The 21,300-nt window shown below is 38.9% G+C and overlaps 1 protein-coding gene across 1 annotated transcript; it reads left to right on the top strand.

The window, feature by feature from the left end:
• The first annotated feature begins 15,000 nt into the window (after positions 1-15,000).
• On the top strand, positions 15,001-21,011 carry LOC117445894 (LIM/homeobox protein Lhx8). Its single transcript, XM_034081831.1, has 8 exons — positions 15,001-15,081; positions 16,559-16,684; positions 16,833-16,954; positions 17,581-17,801; positions 18,528-18,631; positions 19,102-19,197; positions 20,013-20,202; positions 20,935-21,011. Exons 1-8 carry the CDS (start codon positions 15,001-15,003, stop codon positions 21,009-21,011), a joined length of 1,017 nt encoding a protein of 338 aa, XP_033937722.1.
• The last annotated feature ends 289 nt before the right edge of the window (positions 21,012-21,300 follow it).

Raw genomic sequence — 21,300 nt, 5'->3', positions numbered from 1 at the left:
ACCTGGAGAGGACCAGTGAGAGGAGCCATGCTTCTGTCTCAGTGTGGGACAAAGGTTAAGGCTGCGGCCCCACGAGGACGAAAACGGCTAAACGCATAGGATTAACGCAAACGCAATCGCAAACGGCTTCCGTCCACATGCAATAATTATCCGGATAGTGTCTGCCCACACGAGACCGCTCCGTTTAGCTCCAACCGCTGGAGAAGCTGCAGTACATATGCAGGAGCCTCTACGTGGCGCTGTAACTTCCTCCACAAAAGCAGCGAAGAAGCATGGTTGTCATGGTTGCCCTTCTGTTTATTCTCCGCGGTGGGGGCCGAGGGAACCGGGCAGAGTTTTTCGCCAGTCAGCGTGTATTAAAGTTGAAATCTTCCGGACAAATAAAAGTGCCGGTCAAAGGTCTTCTTTGTTATTTATTGAGCTTTAAAACAAATGAATAACGACTCTATATAATATAATGATAAAATACACGGAGCCTCTCTTTTTCCTCCCTCTCTTCGGACAGCGCCAGTGTCTGTCTCATGCAGCAGCTCATCCAGTAATCAGTGACCCGGCCGACTGTAAAAATAAATATATTTATAACTAGTTTAGGGAGTTTGAGAGGTAATTAAAATAGCTAAGGGTGATGATCTGACTTGAAGTGTGTGTTTTGCTGCAGAGGGAGGAGCTGCAGGTGAGCAGAGCTGCATGTCTCCGTCCTGTCAGATTAGACTTCACTCGCGAGAGAAAGATAAATAATCTGAATTCAGGGTGCAGTTTACTTTGACGTGGGGGTGAGCAGCAGAGGTGGGGAGAGGCGGGGCTATTGCCTCATCATTATTGCTGTAGATGTTGCACAAACAACTGTAGCATGGTCAATAGCGTCCGGAGCACGATAGCAACTCTGCGATCCGCCATTGTTGTTGTTGTTGGTGGCGAAACACTTCAGCACTGGCGCGGGGTAAGCGGAGGTGAGCAGAAGAGGTGGGGAGAGGCGGGGCTATTGCGCAATCACTATCAGTAATCTGAAAATGTCCGTATAGGGCGCACACACGGAGCTGTTTGACCCCCCAGAGAGTGGCGTATGCATTTCTATCCACCTTGGGACCCGTTGTCGTTTCCTCAGTCGTTTAGTTCCATATTCGGTCGTCCTCGTGTGGCCGAACGGTCTATATGACACTAAACAGTAACGCAAACGACCGAATTCGTCCTCGTGGGGCCGCAGCCTAAGAGTCTCACCAAATAAGGATAAGTTGTCAGGAATCTTGTGTCTTTTGGTATACATCCTTTTCAAATGTACAACAGGAGATACAGATACATATGTATATGATATGAATTTAGAGGGCAGTGAGTGGTTTCACAGGAATACTTGAGTCTGATACTGGAGGTCAAACTAAGGATTTATGCTGTACAGCAGGGGTGGGGAACCTCCGGCCCCCGTGCAAGACCATTTGATACGGCCCTAGAGGTAATTTATAAACACACGCAAAAAATTAAAGAAATCTAGACCGTAAAAGAATTAAACAAGAGAGTATCTGTTTTTCCTGGACAAGGTCAGGGTCCTTGAACACAACACGAGCCTAACGTGTCATCACGTGGTATATGTCTCGTCTGACAGGGGTGCAGTTCTGCCGGAGAGCACCGGAACGCCGCTCCAGCACTTCCAAGCTGTACCCATAAGGAGCCGTACACATGCCGCAGTATTTGCGTGTCTTTATTTGTAAGCCCAGTGGCGATCTGTTCATCTGTCATACTGAGCATACAGTCAATAACTTTGTGGTTATTAGCATCTGGTTAGCTAGCTATGCTAACGAATATAAGAAGTTTTTTCTCCAACCAGTGAGGTAAAGGCACATCTTTATATGATCATTATAGTTATAAAAAAAATAAGAGAATAAAGGTAAGGAAAAATAGGTATAAAATACTATATGACAGTAAAGAAAAGTTGTTATTAATAAACAAGAATACAGTTTGAAAGTAGAGTGATTTGTAAAATCTGCTTACAGTTCTGTATGTTCTGGGTGTTGAGAGATGTATCCATAGATCTCCTAATGTTGCTCTCAAAGTGCACCAGATTGATGCTTTTAACTTCAACATTTAAAAAAAAAATCCTCCCGGGGGACCATGCCCCCGGACCCCCATAGAGGAGGTTAATTCCCAGGAATACGTTGAAAATACAAAATAATATAAGCAAATTAAAAAGAGATTAAGAGAAGTCATTTTAATGTATAACAATTACTATTTATTATTACTTTTATGGGCTATTTCTGCGTTGTGGACCCAGACTAAGGTTTGTTGGTCATTTTTACTCTCCAGCATCTCTGCATCGCTTTGTTTTCCTCTCGTTCCCCATCAGGACACCTGTGGATGTTTGAGATAAACAGGCGGAGGAAAACAGAGGAAACCCGAAGAGGAGAGTGTGATGGAAAGGGAGAAAATACACTGAACAAAAATATAAACGCAACACTTTTGTTTTTGCTCCCATTTTTCATGAGATGAACTCAAAGATCTAAAACATTTTCTATATACACAAAATAACCATTTCTCTCAAATATTGTTCACAAATCTGAAAAAATCTGTGATAGTGAGCACTTCTCCTTTGCCGAGATAATCCATCCCACCTCACAGGTGTGGCATATCAAGATGCTGATTAGACAGCATGATTATTGCACAGGTGTGCCTTAGGCTGGCCACAATAAAAGGCCACTCTGAAACGTGCAGTTTTGCTTTATTGGGGGGGTCTGGGGGGGTCCGAAAACCAGGCAGTATCTGGTGTGACCACCATTTGCCTCACGCAGTGCAACACATCTCCTTCGCATAGAGTTAATCAGGTTGTTGATTGTGGCCTGTTAGGGTTAACCCCTAGTTCCCACCGGGTCCGTCTGCTGCCCCGCGGTTTTGGTCCGGCCTCCTCTGGCGTCATACCCTACCGGGCACGTTTCACAAGCGTTTCAGAAGCATTACGGAAGCGGAGCGTCGTGCATGCCGGCTCGCAGTTCTTGTTGATTTGGGAATATTTCCTGGACATTAGTAGACTACGTAGTTAAATGGTTTATTTTTGTGTCTATTTAAATCGTGTTTATTGTTGTTATTTCCTATTTTGTTGTGTTGTATACTACAGACATAATTAATAATAATTGTAATAGTCCAGTTAAAAAAAATGCATTCATCATCATAATTATTCTATATAATGTACACACAGTGCCTGTAAACCGAAGGAGAATGCTGGTGTTGTCCTTGTAAAAAAGATTCATTGTGTCATATAAAATCAAGTGTTTTTCCACTTCCAATATAAACACTTCGTCGTCCATTGTGCGTGTCGTTGTGGAGATGATGTAGTGATGTGAAGGGGGGTCTGCAAATTAGTTTATTTGGGGGGTGGGCCGGATGCTGTCACCGTTCCACTTCCTGCCCGACATTAATTTACGGCTGCGTCGCGTCGAAAAATAGACTTCAATCCTATTTCGAGCGGAGCCCAGCGGCGAGACGCTTCTGGGACGCTTCTGAGCCGTAACGCGGCGCGTCTGGTGGAATAGCACCCATTGACTAGAGTGGCCGCGATCCTTGCGGACGCCGCAACGCGCCCGCAACGCTTTTTTTTCGGACCCCCCCAATAAAGCAAAACTGCACGTTTCAGAGTGGCCTTTTATTGTGGCCACCCTAAGGCACACCTGTGCAATAATCATGCTGTCTAATCAGCATCTTGATATGCCACAGCTGTGAGGTGGGATGGATTATCTCGGCAAAGGAGAAGTGCTCACCATCACAGGTTTTTTCAGATTTGTGAACAATATTTGAGAGAAATGGTTATTTTGTGTATATAGAAAATGTTTTAGATCTTTGAGTTCATCTCATGAAAAATGGGAGCAAAAACAAAAGTGTTGCGTTTATATTTTTGTTCAGTGTAGTTGATAAGAGACTGGAAAACAGAAAAGGAAAGATGTTAGTGTAGTGTTCAATCAGAGACTATATAAGTGTGTGTATTTCTTCAAGTTCATCAATGAGTCAACGTCTTTGTGTCGTCATAAAGGTTTAAGTTATAAAACATTTTACAGTATTTATGCTGAGAAAAGCAGATTAAATGCTTATTAACAAGATTAGACATGAGTAATACAATTACACTTCATGTGGATAAGTCATGTATATGAGGCATGAACAAATACATCCAGGGGCAAATACAATAAACATCTTTCAACTACTACAAATACTGGTTCTACTACTACACTGAAAAAAAAGTGGAGTGACATTTACTTAGAAAAACCTCGGTAACAATATTCCACGCAGAAATTCTAAGTAAATTTAACAACCTACATTTCAAGTAAATTCTACTTACAGTTCAGAAGTGTTTCTAACTACAGGTACACAAGTAAACTTTACTGTGCATTCTGTTTTTCTTATTTGAGTGTACTCACTATTGCATAGTATTTTTTACTTAAATATACAAGTAATATTTACATAATATTTCTTCTTCTATTTAATTGTACTCACTATTGCATAGTATTTTTTACTTAAATATACAAGTAATATTTACATAATATTTCTTCTTCTATTTAATTGTACTCACTATTGCATAGTATTTTTTACTTAAATATACAAGTAATATTTACATAACATTTCTTCTTCTATTTAATTGTACTCACTATTGCATAGTATTTTTTACTTAAATATACAAGTAATATTTACATAACATTTCTTCTTCTATTTAATTGTACTCACTATTGCATAGTATTTTTTACTTAAATATATAAGTAATATTTACATAATATGTATTCTACCTTTAACAGCAATACCCTGTTAAATATGGGCATAAAAAACATGAAACAATGTACTCTTTAAAACAGCAACTTTATGTTTTGAAACACTGGTAGAATTCTGAGCTAAAAAAACAAAAAATCACATTCATATCATATTCAGCACATGACTTTGCAAGAAAACTAAGTGCAATCACTCATCCCTGACATCCCTTGCTTTTAGTGTTATAGAGAATAATTACACAATATCTAGTTGTACAGTGGCCCTGAGAATTCAACGCACACAAGAAAACATACAAAACACAATCAAATGAAGAAAACATCTTCACCAATTTGACATGTGCAGCATTGAGCTGCAAATACTCAAAGCACAACAAATGAAACTGTTTCCAGGGGAAACTAAAAAAGTGCTGTGTCAAGAACCCCCTCAACAAGGTTTTGAAACATTATCTTAACAATATACAAAACATGTAGTTGTACAAAGTGGGCTCAGGCAAAACATATGAAAAAGGTCACTGTTGCTAGACACCATAACTACCAAGTATTTCCTCTGAACTGCAAGTTGAAGAAACACCTTTGTATACACTTAGGCTACAAGTTTGTTGCACAATGCATGGACTTTTGGAGACATCTTCAGGACATTTAGCTCAAGAAAGAGCTTTTGAAATACTTCAAAAGTGTATTTCATCTTCGGTGGATAACTTAAGTTCATTGCATATATGAAGCCTGTGAGCAGAAGGCAAGCCTTTGACACACACATCTGCAGTCATCAAGAACCTCACTTCCCTCGATGATGATGGACACATCGGCAGGGCCTTCGTGTGCTGCACTTCCACGGAGGACAACTATTTTCATGACGTGCTCAGCATAGTCCTCTCTGACGAATTCTTTGCTCACATCCTGTCAAAACATGTGAATCGGTGATGAGATACACTATACTGTACATGTTTTATTTGAAGTGACTGAATATGCAAAAGGTCATTCATTAGGTTAAAGTGGCCATTTAATAGGGCTGAACTACCAATCAAAATGTTATCGAAACTGCAATATTGCCTACAACAATTTTCAAATCGCAGCAGGTGCGATATTTGTAAAAGGAAAAATGTAAAGAAAACCTTTTTGTTTGCTACAAATCCTCGCAAAAATCACACCATGATCATTTAAAAATGTTTCAATGAAAATGAGAATAATGATGATAATATCCTGATATCGCAATTGCAATATCAGTTAAAATAATTGCAATTACATTTTTTTTTTATTATCGTTCAGCCCTAGTATTTAACCAACGATGTTATAGTTCCTTTCCTTTTGTAGATAAAGACGGGGTAAGTTATGTAGGGAATTTGTAGTCACTTTTATTTCTTGGTTTAAAAAAGCTGCTCTGTTCCAAGCAGGAAGTAAAAGCTAGTATAGTACTGGATTCAGTTTAGCGAAAATGAGGTGGGATCGGGGGTTTAAAGGCTCACATCTTCAATTCTACTGAAAACCAAATTATGAATCAGAATGTAAAAAAAGATCATTAGAGAAAGAATGAAAAAAAGAATGAATGGAATAAAGTAAAATGTTTGCTTTTATTTTAAATATATTAAATACCAATTTATTTCATCTAAATGTTAACTTAATTAAAAGGACATGCCTTTTCCACATACTGGCATGAGTCACTAACTTGTAGAGATATCCATGTACAACAATCATCAGAACATTTACCTGGTAGTCTTTGATGAGTTCCTCTGGAGACTCTCCAAGGAACTCCATCAAGCAGCGGATGATGGCATCTCGTCTATCGTCTACATGTAGCTGTTAAAACAGACAAGTACATTATTGTAGAGAGAAAGCAAAAGATGTTGCGTAATGGTCAATTGAACCTGCTACAAAATAAGGCACCAACTAGGTGCAAGGATGCAAAGCAGGATCAAGTTGTGCATACAAATGAGTTGATACACATTTAACTTAAAACATCCTATGATGTGCCAAATGAAACCCAGGGTCAGTTGGGTAGATGCCCTGCTGGCTTTGGGTCTTGGTCAGGCCGGCCAGATCATTACATTATTATTATTATTATCTTTTCTCAGTGAATAAGAGCCCAACATACATTGATCGATTGCAATTGTATGAATTTTACACTTTACCTGACTGAGTGAATCCAGCAGGGGTCTTATTTTTGTGCCTGCAACTCCGCCTTTTGTCCCAAAGATCTCCTGCCGTTTTGGGGTGTAAAAGTCCAGTTTGGTCAAAAAGGTTGGCTCGAGATGAATTGTTGTAATCCTTTGGAACTCCTCTTTGATCTGAAACAACAAGGTGATAAAAACATTAAATGTTTAAACGAACAAGGGCAATCTGTATAAAGACAAGGGACTGAGTTGCAGCGTCCACCATTTACATGTTTTAGCCTGTAGTGCTTTAACAATCCTGTCCTTTTGTTAGATTCAAAGCTACATGTTTTGCTCACCCATCTAGTGGAATCTGAAAAAAACACAAATGAATTCAATCTTTAAACCTCTTGAAACTAAACCATGTTACAAAAACATTTATATGTCAACTTAAACTTCTAACAGTACTGAGTTGATGAACTTACTCTGCATTAGCTGTCGAAGACGAAATTGCTGAATGACTCAATTTCCCTTGGTAACCTGTGAAATATATAGAAAGTACATTAGAAATGAATTATGTAAATGACAGAACTTACTGTCTTGCAATCTATTGCTTAAATATGAACACAACAATATACATTCAGAGCCATTTTTATCATGTAAAATGTTATTTAAAAAATAATTAATAGTCAACTCTAATGTCTAACACTTAATGTGGAGAAAGAGATGTCCTGTATGGGTTGATTGTGCGTTGATCTGTTGGTAATGCCTCGGGGTTCCGGTGGGCATGTAAACAAATGCATAATGCTACGCTATACTTTGCGGCCTCACCCGGTTGCATAGCGACGCTGATTGTTTAGGTATTTTAATAAGCAGGTAGTCTATCATTATCTAGAACTAGCTGGATCTGAGCGATATGGACATAAACGCGAGTGAAGTCTACTCTGATGGGAGAGAGAGATCAGCTGCTGCTGACGAGTCGACACGCAGCTCTGTATGATCACCTGCAGCGGTGAGCGGAACAAAACACACACTTCAGGTTACAATATTATACGTAGCTATTTTAATGACCTCTCAAACTACCTAAAATAGTAATATATATGTTTAGTTTTACTGTCGGGTCACTCATTACTGATCCTCGAGCTGCTGATACTGGCGGGCTGTCAGAAGAGGGAGAGCGCTCCATTTATTATTCCCGTGTTATTGTACATTTCTGTTCACTTTTGAATAATGTAGTTAATCTACTATAATTAGTTTGTTTAATATCGAATCATTTCAATTTGTTTTAAAGCTCAATAAATAACAAAGAAGACTTTTGACCGGCACTCATTTTGTCTGGAAGATTTAAACTTTAACGGACATGTTGACCGGCGAAAAAATATTCTAACAGGAACTCACATACAACTTGTCACTGCATTCAAGGCTAATCAATACTCAAAGTAATAATACTTTTATCCAAAATACAACCGTTCAATACATTGACAGACCTGCCTCTACACGGGAACGTTTGCGTTTATGCACAGTACGCGTGTTCTAAAAAGTCTTCCGTTCACACGCATTTGTTTAATTTAACGTGTCTGTTCAGACGAGACCGCGCGACCCGCTGTAGTACATATGCCAGGCCTGTAAGTGGCGCTGCTGCCGCCACAAAATATACCAAAAACAGTGAAGAAGACCCGGAGCATGGTTGCCCTTCTGTTTATGCCCCGCGGTGGATTTAGCAACATGTACTAGTTCATGTAATTCTCCATGTCCACTTGTTGCTGGTGGTTGTGGTAGAGGAGCTGTAGATTGTTCACGAACATCGGTAGCACGGTCGAGCTGTAGATGGTGTACTAACATCTGTAGAATGGTCAGTAGCAGTAGCGTTAGCAGTAGCTCTCGTGTAAACGGAGTCTCAGCGCTCACAGCTCCTCAGATCTGTTCAGAAACTAGACAAAAGTGAAACGAGTACAAACCACAGACTTGTCAAAGCATTAATTCATGGTTTTTACTAACCGGTATCAGTATGTTGTTACGGGCCGGGACAAACCAAACTGCGCTACGTGCTGCACTGGAAAAGCGCCAACAGTGAATCCATGGAGACAAACACACTCACCTTTTAAATCGCGCCGTTCATGTCATTGCAAATATAATATTCCTTGACCACTTTGTCCTTCTCTAGGCTGCAGTGAAACTGACTGCATCACGTAGCGTCGCACATACTGTTGAGTATTTCTTTTGTTGAGCTGGAGCCATGAACACCCCCCTCTCCCGAAATAAAAAACTATTCAAATGTTTAAGAAGTGCGCCAGTGCCATAGTTTCCATTATAAACGGCGAATGTTGTCGGAGTCGAGAACTTTGAAGTTTCAAATAAGCCTTTAAAAAAAAAAAAATTACATCTGATGTGTGGAACTTGCATGACACCGGGCTAAGTTTGCTAGCACGATAACGAGCTAGTTAGCCAGCTATTCTGTCGGCTAATGTTAGCTAACTTGGCCTTACATTTTTAATAACCAAATACTGACTTCAGCTGACAAGCTAATAGGAATGTAACAAGTTAACCAAGCACATAAACATACTCACATGACTCCACATCGATGAATATTCAAATGAAATGGTCGACCAAGCAGTCTTCAAGTTCCACTCAAATGTCAACCTTCTGAGTGGACTGTCCGTGCTTGACTGCGGGGACAATGTGCGCGGGAAATACTCTCCCCTGACGTCACCCACAGTTAACTCGCATTTCCCATGTACATTTCAATAGCTTTAACAGGTTGTACAGTAATACAATAATTTAGGTAATATTTACTTAGTGCTATTGTTAAAATTCACTTATGAAAATGAAGATTCAAAATTACTTAGAAACACAAGTAACACATTAAATAAAAGGAGACATTTTGAGTAAAATTACTGAAATAGTAATGTATTGTAGAATTTAAACATATAATCAAAGTAATATTTACAAAGCCAAAAAGTCCTTTTTTTCAGTGTACAGATGCTTTTTTAAAACGTGATATTCTATAGGTATAAATAAGAGCAGGTGGCAGCAGGTTGATGTAACTGTGTGTACTGCCAAGATTCACATAATGTACCTAAAGATAACATTAGTACATTATGTTAAAGAAAGTTAATAATATGTTCCTTTTTTCTTTACATTTTCTCAATATTTTTAATGTACTATTTATTTAATTTCATACTAATTTAAATCTCTGAGACAAAAATGTTACTCTACCACATGTATTTGATAACATTAGTGTCTTAAATGAATGAACAATACTCGATATAATTCAAGAAAATTTACTTTATTGATGTCTTGGGGAAATCCATAAGCTGCCAGGTATAACATATACAAGTAAAAACAAAATCTAATTCTTGACAAGCTGCAACAAGTGATGAACAATCTAATGCACCGATATTTATAATTTGATTATAATTGGCTGCTCTGCAGAAGAAGTACTTTATTTTAAGGCTGATACTTGTACCTGTAACAGATTATTTAGAGACTGTTGTAATATTTTTCTAAGAAAACTGGGCACTTTTCCACTAATTTGTCCGCCTTATTAAAGTAGAGTTTAAAACATAAACGCATGTCGGAGTATTTCATACACTTTCTTCACTTTTGCTGTCACAATGTAAATCTCCCCTCTGTGGGATGAATAGAGGTATTCTGATTCTAACCTTCACATGTGCAGATGTGCTCTGCAGCAGCTCTGCCTCACACCAAGCAGCGGACATGAACCCAGATCAGCATTCAGTACCTGTCAGGCAGGTGGAATTCAGACGGATAGACCTCCAATGCTGGCATAAACACAGTAATCAAGGCAGACATTTTCCCACCACTGAACGCCTAATACACAACCTAAGTCTTAAAATAACAATTAGCGTAGAAATGGAGGAGGGGTGATAATAAATTCCATTCAGGAAAGGGTCTTGGCTGTAAGCTGGGAGGTGGTAGGAGATGTCGGGGAGTCATGCGGCTCTGAGATGGGGGGGCAGCAGTTTTTGCAATCAGCGTTAAATAGAGCAGTTTTGTGCCTGTGTGATTGTCAAGTGGGCTATTACTGGTTGATAAGAGCACTTTTTCCTTATGTGGCTCTGATTGGGCTGAGCATGCTGCTCCCTCTCGCATGCTGTCCCAATGCAATCAGGCCCCTCTTTCACTGCACTGCCATTTTTACTGCTGTGATTTCCACCCAATCCCCCGTCGGCCCCCAACCAACCTAACACCCACCCTCACCCTCCTCCACCGTCCCCAGCCCTCCTCCAGCACCCCGACCTCCCCCTTCAGATTCGATGAGTACCCATTTACAGCAAGGAGAAAAGGTCATGCCAAACTCGTTGTGTCAATTGTAAACCACCCAATTCTGACTGATTTCAATGAAATAAATGAGTAGGTGCAGCCACAGAGAAAGCAAAGGTCCATGTGGAAATAGCAAATTAGCAGATTTTCTCAGAGAAGCACCGGGGCCAAACGCTCACCGCGACACTCCCACATTCCTTGTTCTTCCTGCATTTGGCTTTGCATGTTTTTCAATGTAACCTTTGCATGAAAAACTCTATCACAAATGTGAATTTGTCAAAAAAAGTCAAATATTTCCAGGAATCATCTTTTCCACGTGTGTTGTTTGGAGATAATGTTGTATTGGTCGATCCTTGTGAGAGGGATTCTGCTAACAAACATGTGGCTCTTCTTTTTAATTGAATGACTTTCTATTAATGTTCTTCGTCCAGCACTTGTGTTATGTGCTTTGTTGATACTGTCTTAAGTTCCTATTTTTGGTCTTCAGACTCAACAGAGAAATGATCAAAATCTTTTAATTATTGTTTTCTTTTTTTCTTGCTTTGTGACCTTTTAAAACCCTACATGTAGAAACCTGCCAAAGTTACTTTTGATGAGGGTGAAAAAATACAGAAATGACTGTATAACATGCATTGGGGAAATCTTACACATTTTCATAGAAAGATAAATGTATAGTATTCTACCCGATACCCTGGAAATCCATAAGGTATAACATAACAAAATCGACTCCTTGACAAGCTGCAACAAGTGATGAACAATCTAATGCACTGATATTTATAATTTGATTATAATTGGTACTTTATTTTAAGGCTGATACTTCAAAGTCAAAGTCAGCTTTATTGTCAAGAATTCTACATGTTGTACATCCAGAAATATCGAAATATCGTTTCTCGAGGTCCTACAGTGTGACATATATACATCAAACAACAACAAAAAAGGCCTAGATAACCGGGGTATACAGTTTAAAATGTTAATAATATGTTAAAGTGTTCAGCGGAGATGTCAGAAAAGTGACTGGTGCTGGATGAGGAAGGTTGTGTGTGTGTGTGTGTGTGTGTGTGTGTGTGTGTGTGTGTGGGGGGGGGGGGGGGGTTAGAGTCCAGGACCATTTGGGACAATTGTACCTGTAACAGATTATTTAGAGACTGTTGTAATATTTTTTTAATGTATTCTACCCGATATTAATATTTGACTGGAGTTCTGGGTGAATTACAATTAAAGGTCCGGCAGGTCATTTTCTGTAGCAAAACTCTGATATCTGTCAGTTTAAAGAGATGCTTAATGGCAATTCTTATCAGACGAGGGAAAGTCATGAAGTACTAAACTGATTTTAAGGATTTCAAGAACCCTATTAATATTAAGGTTAAGAATGAATCCTTAATATTCAAATATAATTCCTAAAATCATCTCTATGGAACGACTTCTTAAATGTATCACAATGCAACTGTTCGATCTTAGTCGCATCACTCTGACGGCATATCAATAACCCGTCATTGCCATTGTCTCGCATGCCATCACAATCACTGCCTGCCTGTCATACCTTTTAATGGAGTATTAATAGATCATGTTGTGTATACAGCTGCAGCCACACACAGACGTAAAACAGCAGAGCATAGCAGAACAAGTTTGAATGATGTTGACAGATAAGACATTGTTGTCGTCTGGTCCACATCAGGCAAAACATTTAGGTAGTGAGCCATGCAATGTGGAACATTCAAACATGCAACTGTTACACTCAAGTGTATCTGTGGTCATATCAGGTATTCTGCAGATCGTTCAAGACTTTCATGTCTGAGAAAGGATTAGTCATCTTTAAGATAAAACGCTCTCCAGGTATGTATCATTTGTTTTGATATTTCATTCACAGCAACACTGTCTTGCTCGCATGAAATCTCTTTTTTCACCTTTGACCTCTTTGTTCGAACTCATCACAGAGGTCAAAATAAAGCTTTTGTTCCTTTCACTTTCTTATACCTTTCATTTTTAAGCAGAGTAAGGGATTGAGGGGTAGTGTTTGTCTCACAGGCTGCCTCAGTGAGCTGTCTGCTCCGCTATGTCATGTTTGAGATGCGATATCTGATAAAGAGCATTCATCTCCACTGGGTGGAACAGGACACATCTCGATGGAGGCACGCTAACTCCTTTATCCCTCTGCGATGGTGCGATACGGAGGCCGACTCATGCCGCTGCAGGTCGGACTGTTATCCCATCAAAATAGACCTGGATAGAAAATATCCCTCTGCTGTTTCTGTGTGTGTGTGGTGATGGTGGGTGGGATTGAGTGAGCGCCTGGGTTGAATGAGTAAGTGAAAAAGGTAAGCAAGTGTGTGTTTTCTTACAAGTCACCCAAAACGTTTTTATATGAGACTCCCGTCAGTCCTTGAGAAGTGTCATGCCTTTAACAGACTGCATAGTGTCACCAGTCACTGCTCGAATGTAGATTGACAGTTGACTTGATTTGCATACTGACTTAAAGCAGGTGGGCGGCATAATTTTCTATCTTGTGATGCAGCTGAAGATGCTAAATCACTTAGAGGGCCGAGAAGCAGAGGTGGAAAGTACTTAAGTACATTTACTCAAGTACACTTACTGTAACCCTTGTATTTATATGACATTGGCTTCACTTCCTCAGTGTTTGGGTTACCACAGACCACACCAAAGTGAAATCATAGTAACTCCCAAATAGACCAATATTTTTCATTAAAAAAATTCTTGAAAAATATTTAAAATCTCTTTGCTACAGATTGAGTTTTTTAGATTTTACAATAATAAAGCATTTTTCTGTTTTAGGAATTATGGTATAATGTTACTCTCTTCCCTAAAATAATAAGAGGGGTTGGACAAAAGTCAGAGGAGTGAGTTGCCAACAGACATTGATTTGTTTTAAGAGATCACAGACCATGTTCAATTGGTTACAAGGTGAATTTAGCCATGGTCTCTGTAACTGTATATCATAAATTAAATATATACAATGTTAGCAGGGTGGCGGTCATTCAAAGCAAATTGAGATTCTTGCATTCTTCAACAAACCGACCACATGTTGATCAATGTATCTTACATGGGGGGACTTTTCCTGCGTTTAATGTTGAATAATAACTGAATTAACAAAATGCACTCAAAAGAAAAAGTATTTTTTGCAGAAAGACTTGTTTAAGAGTTTTATATTATTATATGTTATACTACTTGCGTGTACTGATAATGTTAAAACTGCATGGTTGTGGTGTGCATATTATATACTGTTGGTCTTTAAAATGCATTACATTTTATTTGATAATCACGCTTTGTATCCTTATTTAAGATCTCAATGAAAAAGGGCTTACATGTGTTAAATGTTTCCCCTTAGAAGTAAAGTGCAAGTACCTTAATTAGTGTAGACGTATAGGCTACTTGAGTAAATATAAAACAGTGGTATACTTTACCATTAACTAATTATGCTGCCTGCATGTGGTTAAAGTTAATTCAGGAGGTAGAGGACATTTTAATCAACATTAATATGTTACAAGATCGGTTAGTTAGTAATTGCATGGATGACAATTAATGATATGGTATATGTGTTCAACCTATACATTGATTTTTACCGTGCTTATTTTCTTAATCTCATATTTTATCTTTATTTCATATAGTTTTGTATTCAATACGACCATAAAATGGAATAAAAAAAGGAGAAACATGATCAATACATATTTATACAGTCATTATATTTCTCTTTTCCTCAAAGCTCAGATAAAGCCAGACAATGCATGTATTTCCTGAGGGAGGCGCGGTCACAGAGGACAGGGAAATATGAATTATGATCCGCCCTCTGGAGACAGAGCGACGGAGGAATCCTGGAGGAGAAAGAAAGAATAACAGCACTTTTACTCTGAAACTGGGCACCTTCACTTCTGGAAACAGACATGCGCTGGAAAAGTGAAGTAAAAGTCGAGTGCTGCGTTGTGAGCGAGACTGAAAACGGATCTGTGTTGTCCAACGATGAGGTGAGTTAACCCAGCCGGCTGTATTTCCTGTCAGCAGGTCGAGGTGTGAGTCAGTGTGTTGCCTATAGATCGTGGAGGGGATTAAATATTAGTCGAAATTGCTTTACCAATTAAATTAAAGTGGGCTTCAGTCTGTCATTTAATCCGGCCTTCCACGCTGACAGCTCAGTATATTCACAATTTGAAGAAATGTCGAAGAAAATTACCCCTCCCCTGAATTCTGCAATTAAAAACTCAAGTAGTTAATGAGACCTCTTCACCTTTTGCTTCACCGTTTGTGGCGAACATAGCCTTTTAATTGCTGTTATTAAAAAAATCAATCCGCCTTTCCCCGCTGCTTTTTGTTGTGCTTTTGATTGACACGTGAAATTGGCGTGTTGCGGTGTTTAACCACAGCCAACGAGCCGCGGCTGAATCACACATGCAAATCTGAAGAACATAATGCACATAGGATAAGCATTAGCTCGAGTGTTGTCTGTTTATGTAAGTAATGACTATCCTTCTCTTTTAAATGTCATTTTGGTAATCGCTAGCGTTGTCATGGTGAAACGTGAAAGGCATGATATTTATGGGAAGGGGCAGGGGGCATTTCAGGCAGCTGCAGCCGGACAGAGCTGCAGAATCTAACTTCCGTCATGTGTGAAGACTGCAGAGGAGACCAAGAGCTGCTAGGCAAATGCACTGAGGACAGGAGAGACATTATGGTAGGAAATCACTGCTGTAGCTCACACTCGATTTATCTCCAAAAACAGATGGATTTATGACGGATAAAGTTTTAAATACCCCACATTTTGGATCAATTTGGCTAACAAATATACGAATATTTCTCCTCCGTGTAAGCGATTGTCGAATTAACTTTTTTTTGTTAGCTTATGTGGTAGAACAATTCACTTTGACTTCGTAAATGATTATGGTTGCTAATTTTATTCCGTAACTATTTTTGCACAATTGTAGAATCCTTTGTTTGTATTTAGTTGTCGGTCGATCTATAGTTTATTCCAATTTATTCTGTTATTTTCTATTGTGTATTCTTTAGATATATACATCTTATTCATGTGGACGTATATTTGACTGTGAATGTTATTTTAATGTTATTATATGTTTAAGTCATGTGCAATGCCTTGACATGCTGCTGTGAGAATACAATTTGGGATCATTAAATCATTATATTATATATTATATTATCTAATCTAAAATAATCCTATCCATCTAATCTACATTTTAATTTTCTCTAAGGTTTAAATATATTGACACAAGAAAAAACAAGTTGAATCCATGCTACAGTAGAGCAAGTACAACTAGGATGAGAGCATAGTTGTTGTTATTATTGTTATAATGATTATTTTTGTTTGCAGTGTTTTATGGTTATTGGTAGTAATCGGATGCTCTGAGTTGTAACATGTTGCGCAGTCTGCTGCAGGCTGGATGCGCTGCTGTGCGTCAGACTAACCGCATGTGATCCGCATGTGATCCGCAGGGCGCGCCGGTGGAAGTTTTGGATGAGGACGCGTCGACGCTGCAGGCCATGGCATCGGCACCTCTGCTGGGGAGAGCTGTGTGCGCGAGCTGCAACGAGGAGATTGTGGATAAATATTTATTAAAGGTAAAACAACTTTTTGCGCACTATTTTCCATTTAACTTTCTTGTTTCCGTTTGGATATGTGTGTCTGTTTTAGAACTCACGCTGGTGTTCATGCGTGTACACAACAGGCCTGATTGATTTATGCCAATTTCTCCTGTCCATGCTGTAGGTTAACGACTTGTGCTGGCATGTGCGCTGTCTCTCGTGCAGCGTTTGCCAAACTTCACTTGGCAGCCACACGAGCTGCTACATCAAAGAAAAAGAAGTGTTCTGTAAACTAGATTACTTCAGGTACGTGCTTCCACTTTTATCCAGCGGCTCAACATCGAAGCTACCGTAACGAACTGGCTATATAAGACGTCACGTTATATATTATATTGCAAAGGAATATAAAATCAATAATATTAATAATAACATTATGTCTACGTCATACTGCTTTGACTTGATATTTATTTTATAAATATTCCAACTCTGCCGGTTTATTGTACAACACAAAAATGAACTCTTCATTATTACATATTTAAGATATATAGATCAATAATAATTGTATTAATATTACACCATTGTGTAAAATAATTCGTTTCATATACAAAAGAAGGAGACTCAAGACTAAATCTGAGTCACTTCTTTATTAATTAAATATAACGGGGCCTATTTATCTCAACATTTCACCAAGGCAGTCAGTTTTCCACATTTGTCCAGGCTAAATAATAGAATAATTCCGCTGGATAATGCAATTTTTTAAAATTCTCTGCCTAAAAAATATCTCTAACATAAATGTAAGTAAAATAATCGTAATCATCATACTTTAAATGCTAAAAACACTTGTTGAAATACTTCGGTGTTGAAGCAGTTAAATGCACTCAGGCCGCTCCTGTATTTTACTGAGGGTTTGCTCCACCCCCCACCCTCTGCAGAAGATACGGGACGTGGTGCGCGTGCTGCGGCCGGAACATCCACTCCACAGACTGGGTCCGGCGGGCCAAGGGGAACGTGTACCACCTGGCCTGCTTCGCATGCTTCTCCTGCAAGAGACAGCTGTCCACCGGGGAAGAGTTCGCTCTGGTGGAGGAGAAGGTGCTCTGCAGGGTGCACTACGACTGCATGCTGGACAACCTGAAGCGGGCCGTGGAGAAGGGTGAGCCGGCCGGGGGGAGGGGGGAGACTCGGTCCTTATCCTGTGTTTTGTCTATAACACATCTAGAGGCAATAGTATTGCTTAAAGTCCAAGACGTTACTTTATTTTGTTAGAAAAATACCAATTTTCTGTTATTGTGAAAAACCATGTCCTTATCACAGAAGTATGTTATTATGGAACAAATATCAGTCGTTTATATTACTCTAAGCCACTATAAAGGATGTTGAATATGCATTTTATTTTAGATATACTAACAACATGTATATGTGAATGAATGAAAAAAGGCATCATTTTAGCCTACAACAACTTCATGTCCCAAGAATATTTATTTAAATGGAGGTTATAGTTTTTAATGACTTGGTTTTTAATATTGTTATTGTATGCTGCTGTTTTTATTTAACAATTTCAACTGTATTATAATTCCATAAATGATCAGTTTATTTTTCTAAATGCTTTTTTATGTTGAACAGCTTCCAAAGACACTTACTGCATGATCACTTCCCTTGTTAAAGTGTTGCTTGTTTCATGATACTTTGTAAAAGAAAACCTATCTTTTGGTTAAATCAACTAACCGATAAGTCATCAAAATGTTGTAGTTGACTTCATTTCTTTAGTAAAGGTCTGCTCTAATTAAAATAGCCTACTTAGAAATAATTTAAAGGAAATATATATTTGAGCTACATTTTTGAAGATGTTTTAATGTGAGATGTGCTCTTATTGTTGCAGGAAGCATTGTAAACATGGAGGGGGCTGTGCCCACCGAGCAGGAGATCAACCAGCCCAAACCCTCCAAGAGAGCACGCACCAGCTTCACCGCCGACCAGCTGCAGGTTAACCTCCATCCTCACTTTTCACAGATAAACAATGATTATGCAATTCTGCTGGGAAAACACTGAATGATATATTATTTGGCGTAAAAATGAGCCCACAAAAACATTCACCTAATCTCAAATGTGTGTAATCAAAATGTTGCTCCAGAGGATTAAACAAAAATAGTTATAAACATTTGAATAAACTATGTCTTTTTCTTTCTTTACAATACTAAATGATACGGTTAATAAAGTATTATGTTGAATCCAGGAAACTATGAATCAATGTCAACCCTAATATTAAAGTATTTTTTATTCTCGTTATTCTGTAGAATTGTATTTTTGTCGATAACAACATGACTTGTGAACTGTGACAAACCAAATATGGGTCAAATCTCGACACAGCTCTTAAACATTCATTTCCTCACACACCCCAACGAAGCTAGTCTGTGTGTTATTGACATGTTTCTGTTTTACCTGTGAACGTGCAGGTGATGCAGGGCCAGTTTGCTCAGGACAATAATCCAGACGCTCAGACGTTGCAGAAGCTGGCGGAGCAGACGGGTCTCAGCCGGAGAGTCATACAGGTCAGTGAGGAGCGTGTGGGGGGGGGACTTCATCTTGTTGTTAAAACATTAAGGAAAACCAAAATAAAACACATTTATTCTAACATTAGATGCAGAGGCTTTCTCCAAATGTAACATTTTTAATGTAAAGCATGTTTCAAAAACTATATTCTGCTGCAGAGTTTAATCCAAAAAACAGCACATTTTATTCATAAAGTGATCATAATATTTTTAAATGTCAAATGTAAATCAACAAAGTATTCAGTCTTGACATGAAGCTGTAATGGAGAACACATAACCGTTTGACCTTCTGAAATGTTGTGCAGAAGAACAATACAGCACACAATAATAAGTAAGAATACCTTAAATGTACACTTTGAAACAAGTGAATACATATTCTTAGTTATTTTCTATTTCTGGCCCAAGGTTTATCATGTATGCTATAATCAGAACATTAACTATTTTTCAATTGTGTTATTTACATACAAAATAAGGTAAACAAGTAAGTGTGTTCAAATAAGGTGTATCATTTAAATAATGTAAAACTATACAGAGTTACTCACGCAGCTTCAGATCAATGGCTGTGAGACTTTAAACTCACTTTGAATGCTAGTAAAAGTTGATCGAGACGTATGGTTTTACTCACCAGGAGCAGCTCCTCAACTGTCTGAGATCTCTTGGCAGCGAGATAAAGTCCTGCAGTTTAGAAGCTTACAGAATTACTCACAGCATTCATCTTGTGTGTCTTTTGGTTTATGTGTTTTGTGTGAACGGTAGATTGTTTGATGGTTTGTTTTTATAATCCTACAAAAAGTGTTTGTCCCGTTAACTAACAGGTCTGGTTCCAGAACTGCCGAGCCCGCCACAAGAAGCACGTGAGCCCCAACCACGGCTCCAGCAACCCCATGTCCTCGCTGCAGTCCAGCCGCCTCTCGCAGCCCACCCCCACCCCCGAGGAGCTGCAGTACACAGCCTACGGGGGCCCGGAGGGGTCAATGCTCTCTGCACTACACTCCTTCATAGACAGTGAGCACCAGCCTTTTCATGACATTAACACGGTGTACTGTGGTTCACTGCTGACGATAAAGAACTACATGTCAAATTCATATTTTAATATTTGAAATATTATATTGATCTGGTTTATTTTAAAACAGGAGTTTATCTGCCAAGAGGCACTTAAAAAGGTTTCCCAAATGGTGGTTATGTACCCTCCAGCCAAAGACAAATATCATCTTAGTTAATTTGCTAATGCTAATTTGATGTTATATTTAAAAATCTAGTCCAAAGAAAAAAGTAAAGCAGAGGATCTTTTTTTGAAAATGTCAGGATATAAGATGGCATTGGTGAATAAAGAGAATTGTGCAACATCTGAATTGGGAGGATGACTATAAAACACAACAACAATGGTCATACATAATTGACTACGTACACAGGTCACAGTAACCATCGCTGCTCATGAAATTAAATGAAACCAGATCTTCCTGAATTGATTTCAATCCACTGTTGCCGTTTCATTAAATATCACATTTTGTCATTTTGAGTATTTTCATAGAAAGTCATAACAAGTAAAGCAGAGCCTATATGGCGCTGGTAATCAGGCCTTATTTTATGTTTGAGGTGAATCATCTACAATCTTCAATCAAACTTTTGAACAAACAAAGGCTTAATGATGACGCTGAAGCTTTTACTAATGTCTTAATATAAATATCTATTTATATATAATTTATAATGACTGCAGTGCTCTCTGTGTGCCCGCAGTACACTCCCCTCCATCAATGTTTCAACCGCTGCTGCCAGCCCACGCCATGACCTCCCTGCCTGTGTCTCACGCCTGAGCCACACACACACACACACACACACACACACACACACACACACACACACACACACACACACACACACACACACACACACACACACACACACACACACACACACCACACACACACACACACACACACACACACACACACACACACACACACACACACACACACACACACACACACACACACACACACACACACACACACACACACACACACACACACACACACACACACACACACACACACACACACACACACACACACACACACTCAGGTCTCCATGGTAAATATAGCT

This window comes from Pseudochaenichthys georgianus, chromosome 4, assembly GCF_902827115.2.
Source record: "Pseudochaenichthys georgianus chromosome 4, fPseGeo1.2, whole genome shotgun sequence".
In the NCBI taxonomy this organism is placed as follows: domain Eukaryota; kingdom Metazoa; phylum Chordata; class Actinopteri; order Perciformes; family Channichthyidae; genus Pseudochaenichthys; species Pseudochaenichthys georgianus.
The sequence above is the reverse complement of the archived record's forward strand: the minus strand, read 5'-3'. Positions and strand labels throughout refer to the sequence as shown.

Coding starts and splice junctions, on each gene's coding strand:
- LOC117445894 (XM_034081831.1), top strand. CDS start 15,001: ATGCGCTGGAAAAGTGAAGTAAAAGTCGAGTGCTGCGTTGTGAGCGAG. Junction 17,802..18,527: donor GAAGCGGGCCGTGGAGAAGG/GTGAGCCGGCCG, acceptor TTATTGTTGCAG/GAAGCATTGTAAACATGGAG. Junction 19,198..20,012: donor TCAGCCGGAGAGTCATACAG/GTCAGTGAGGAG, acceptor GTTAACTAACAG/GTCTGGTTCCAGAACTGCCG.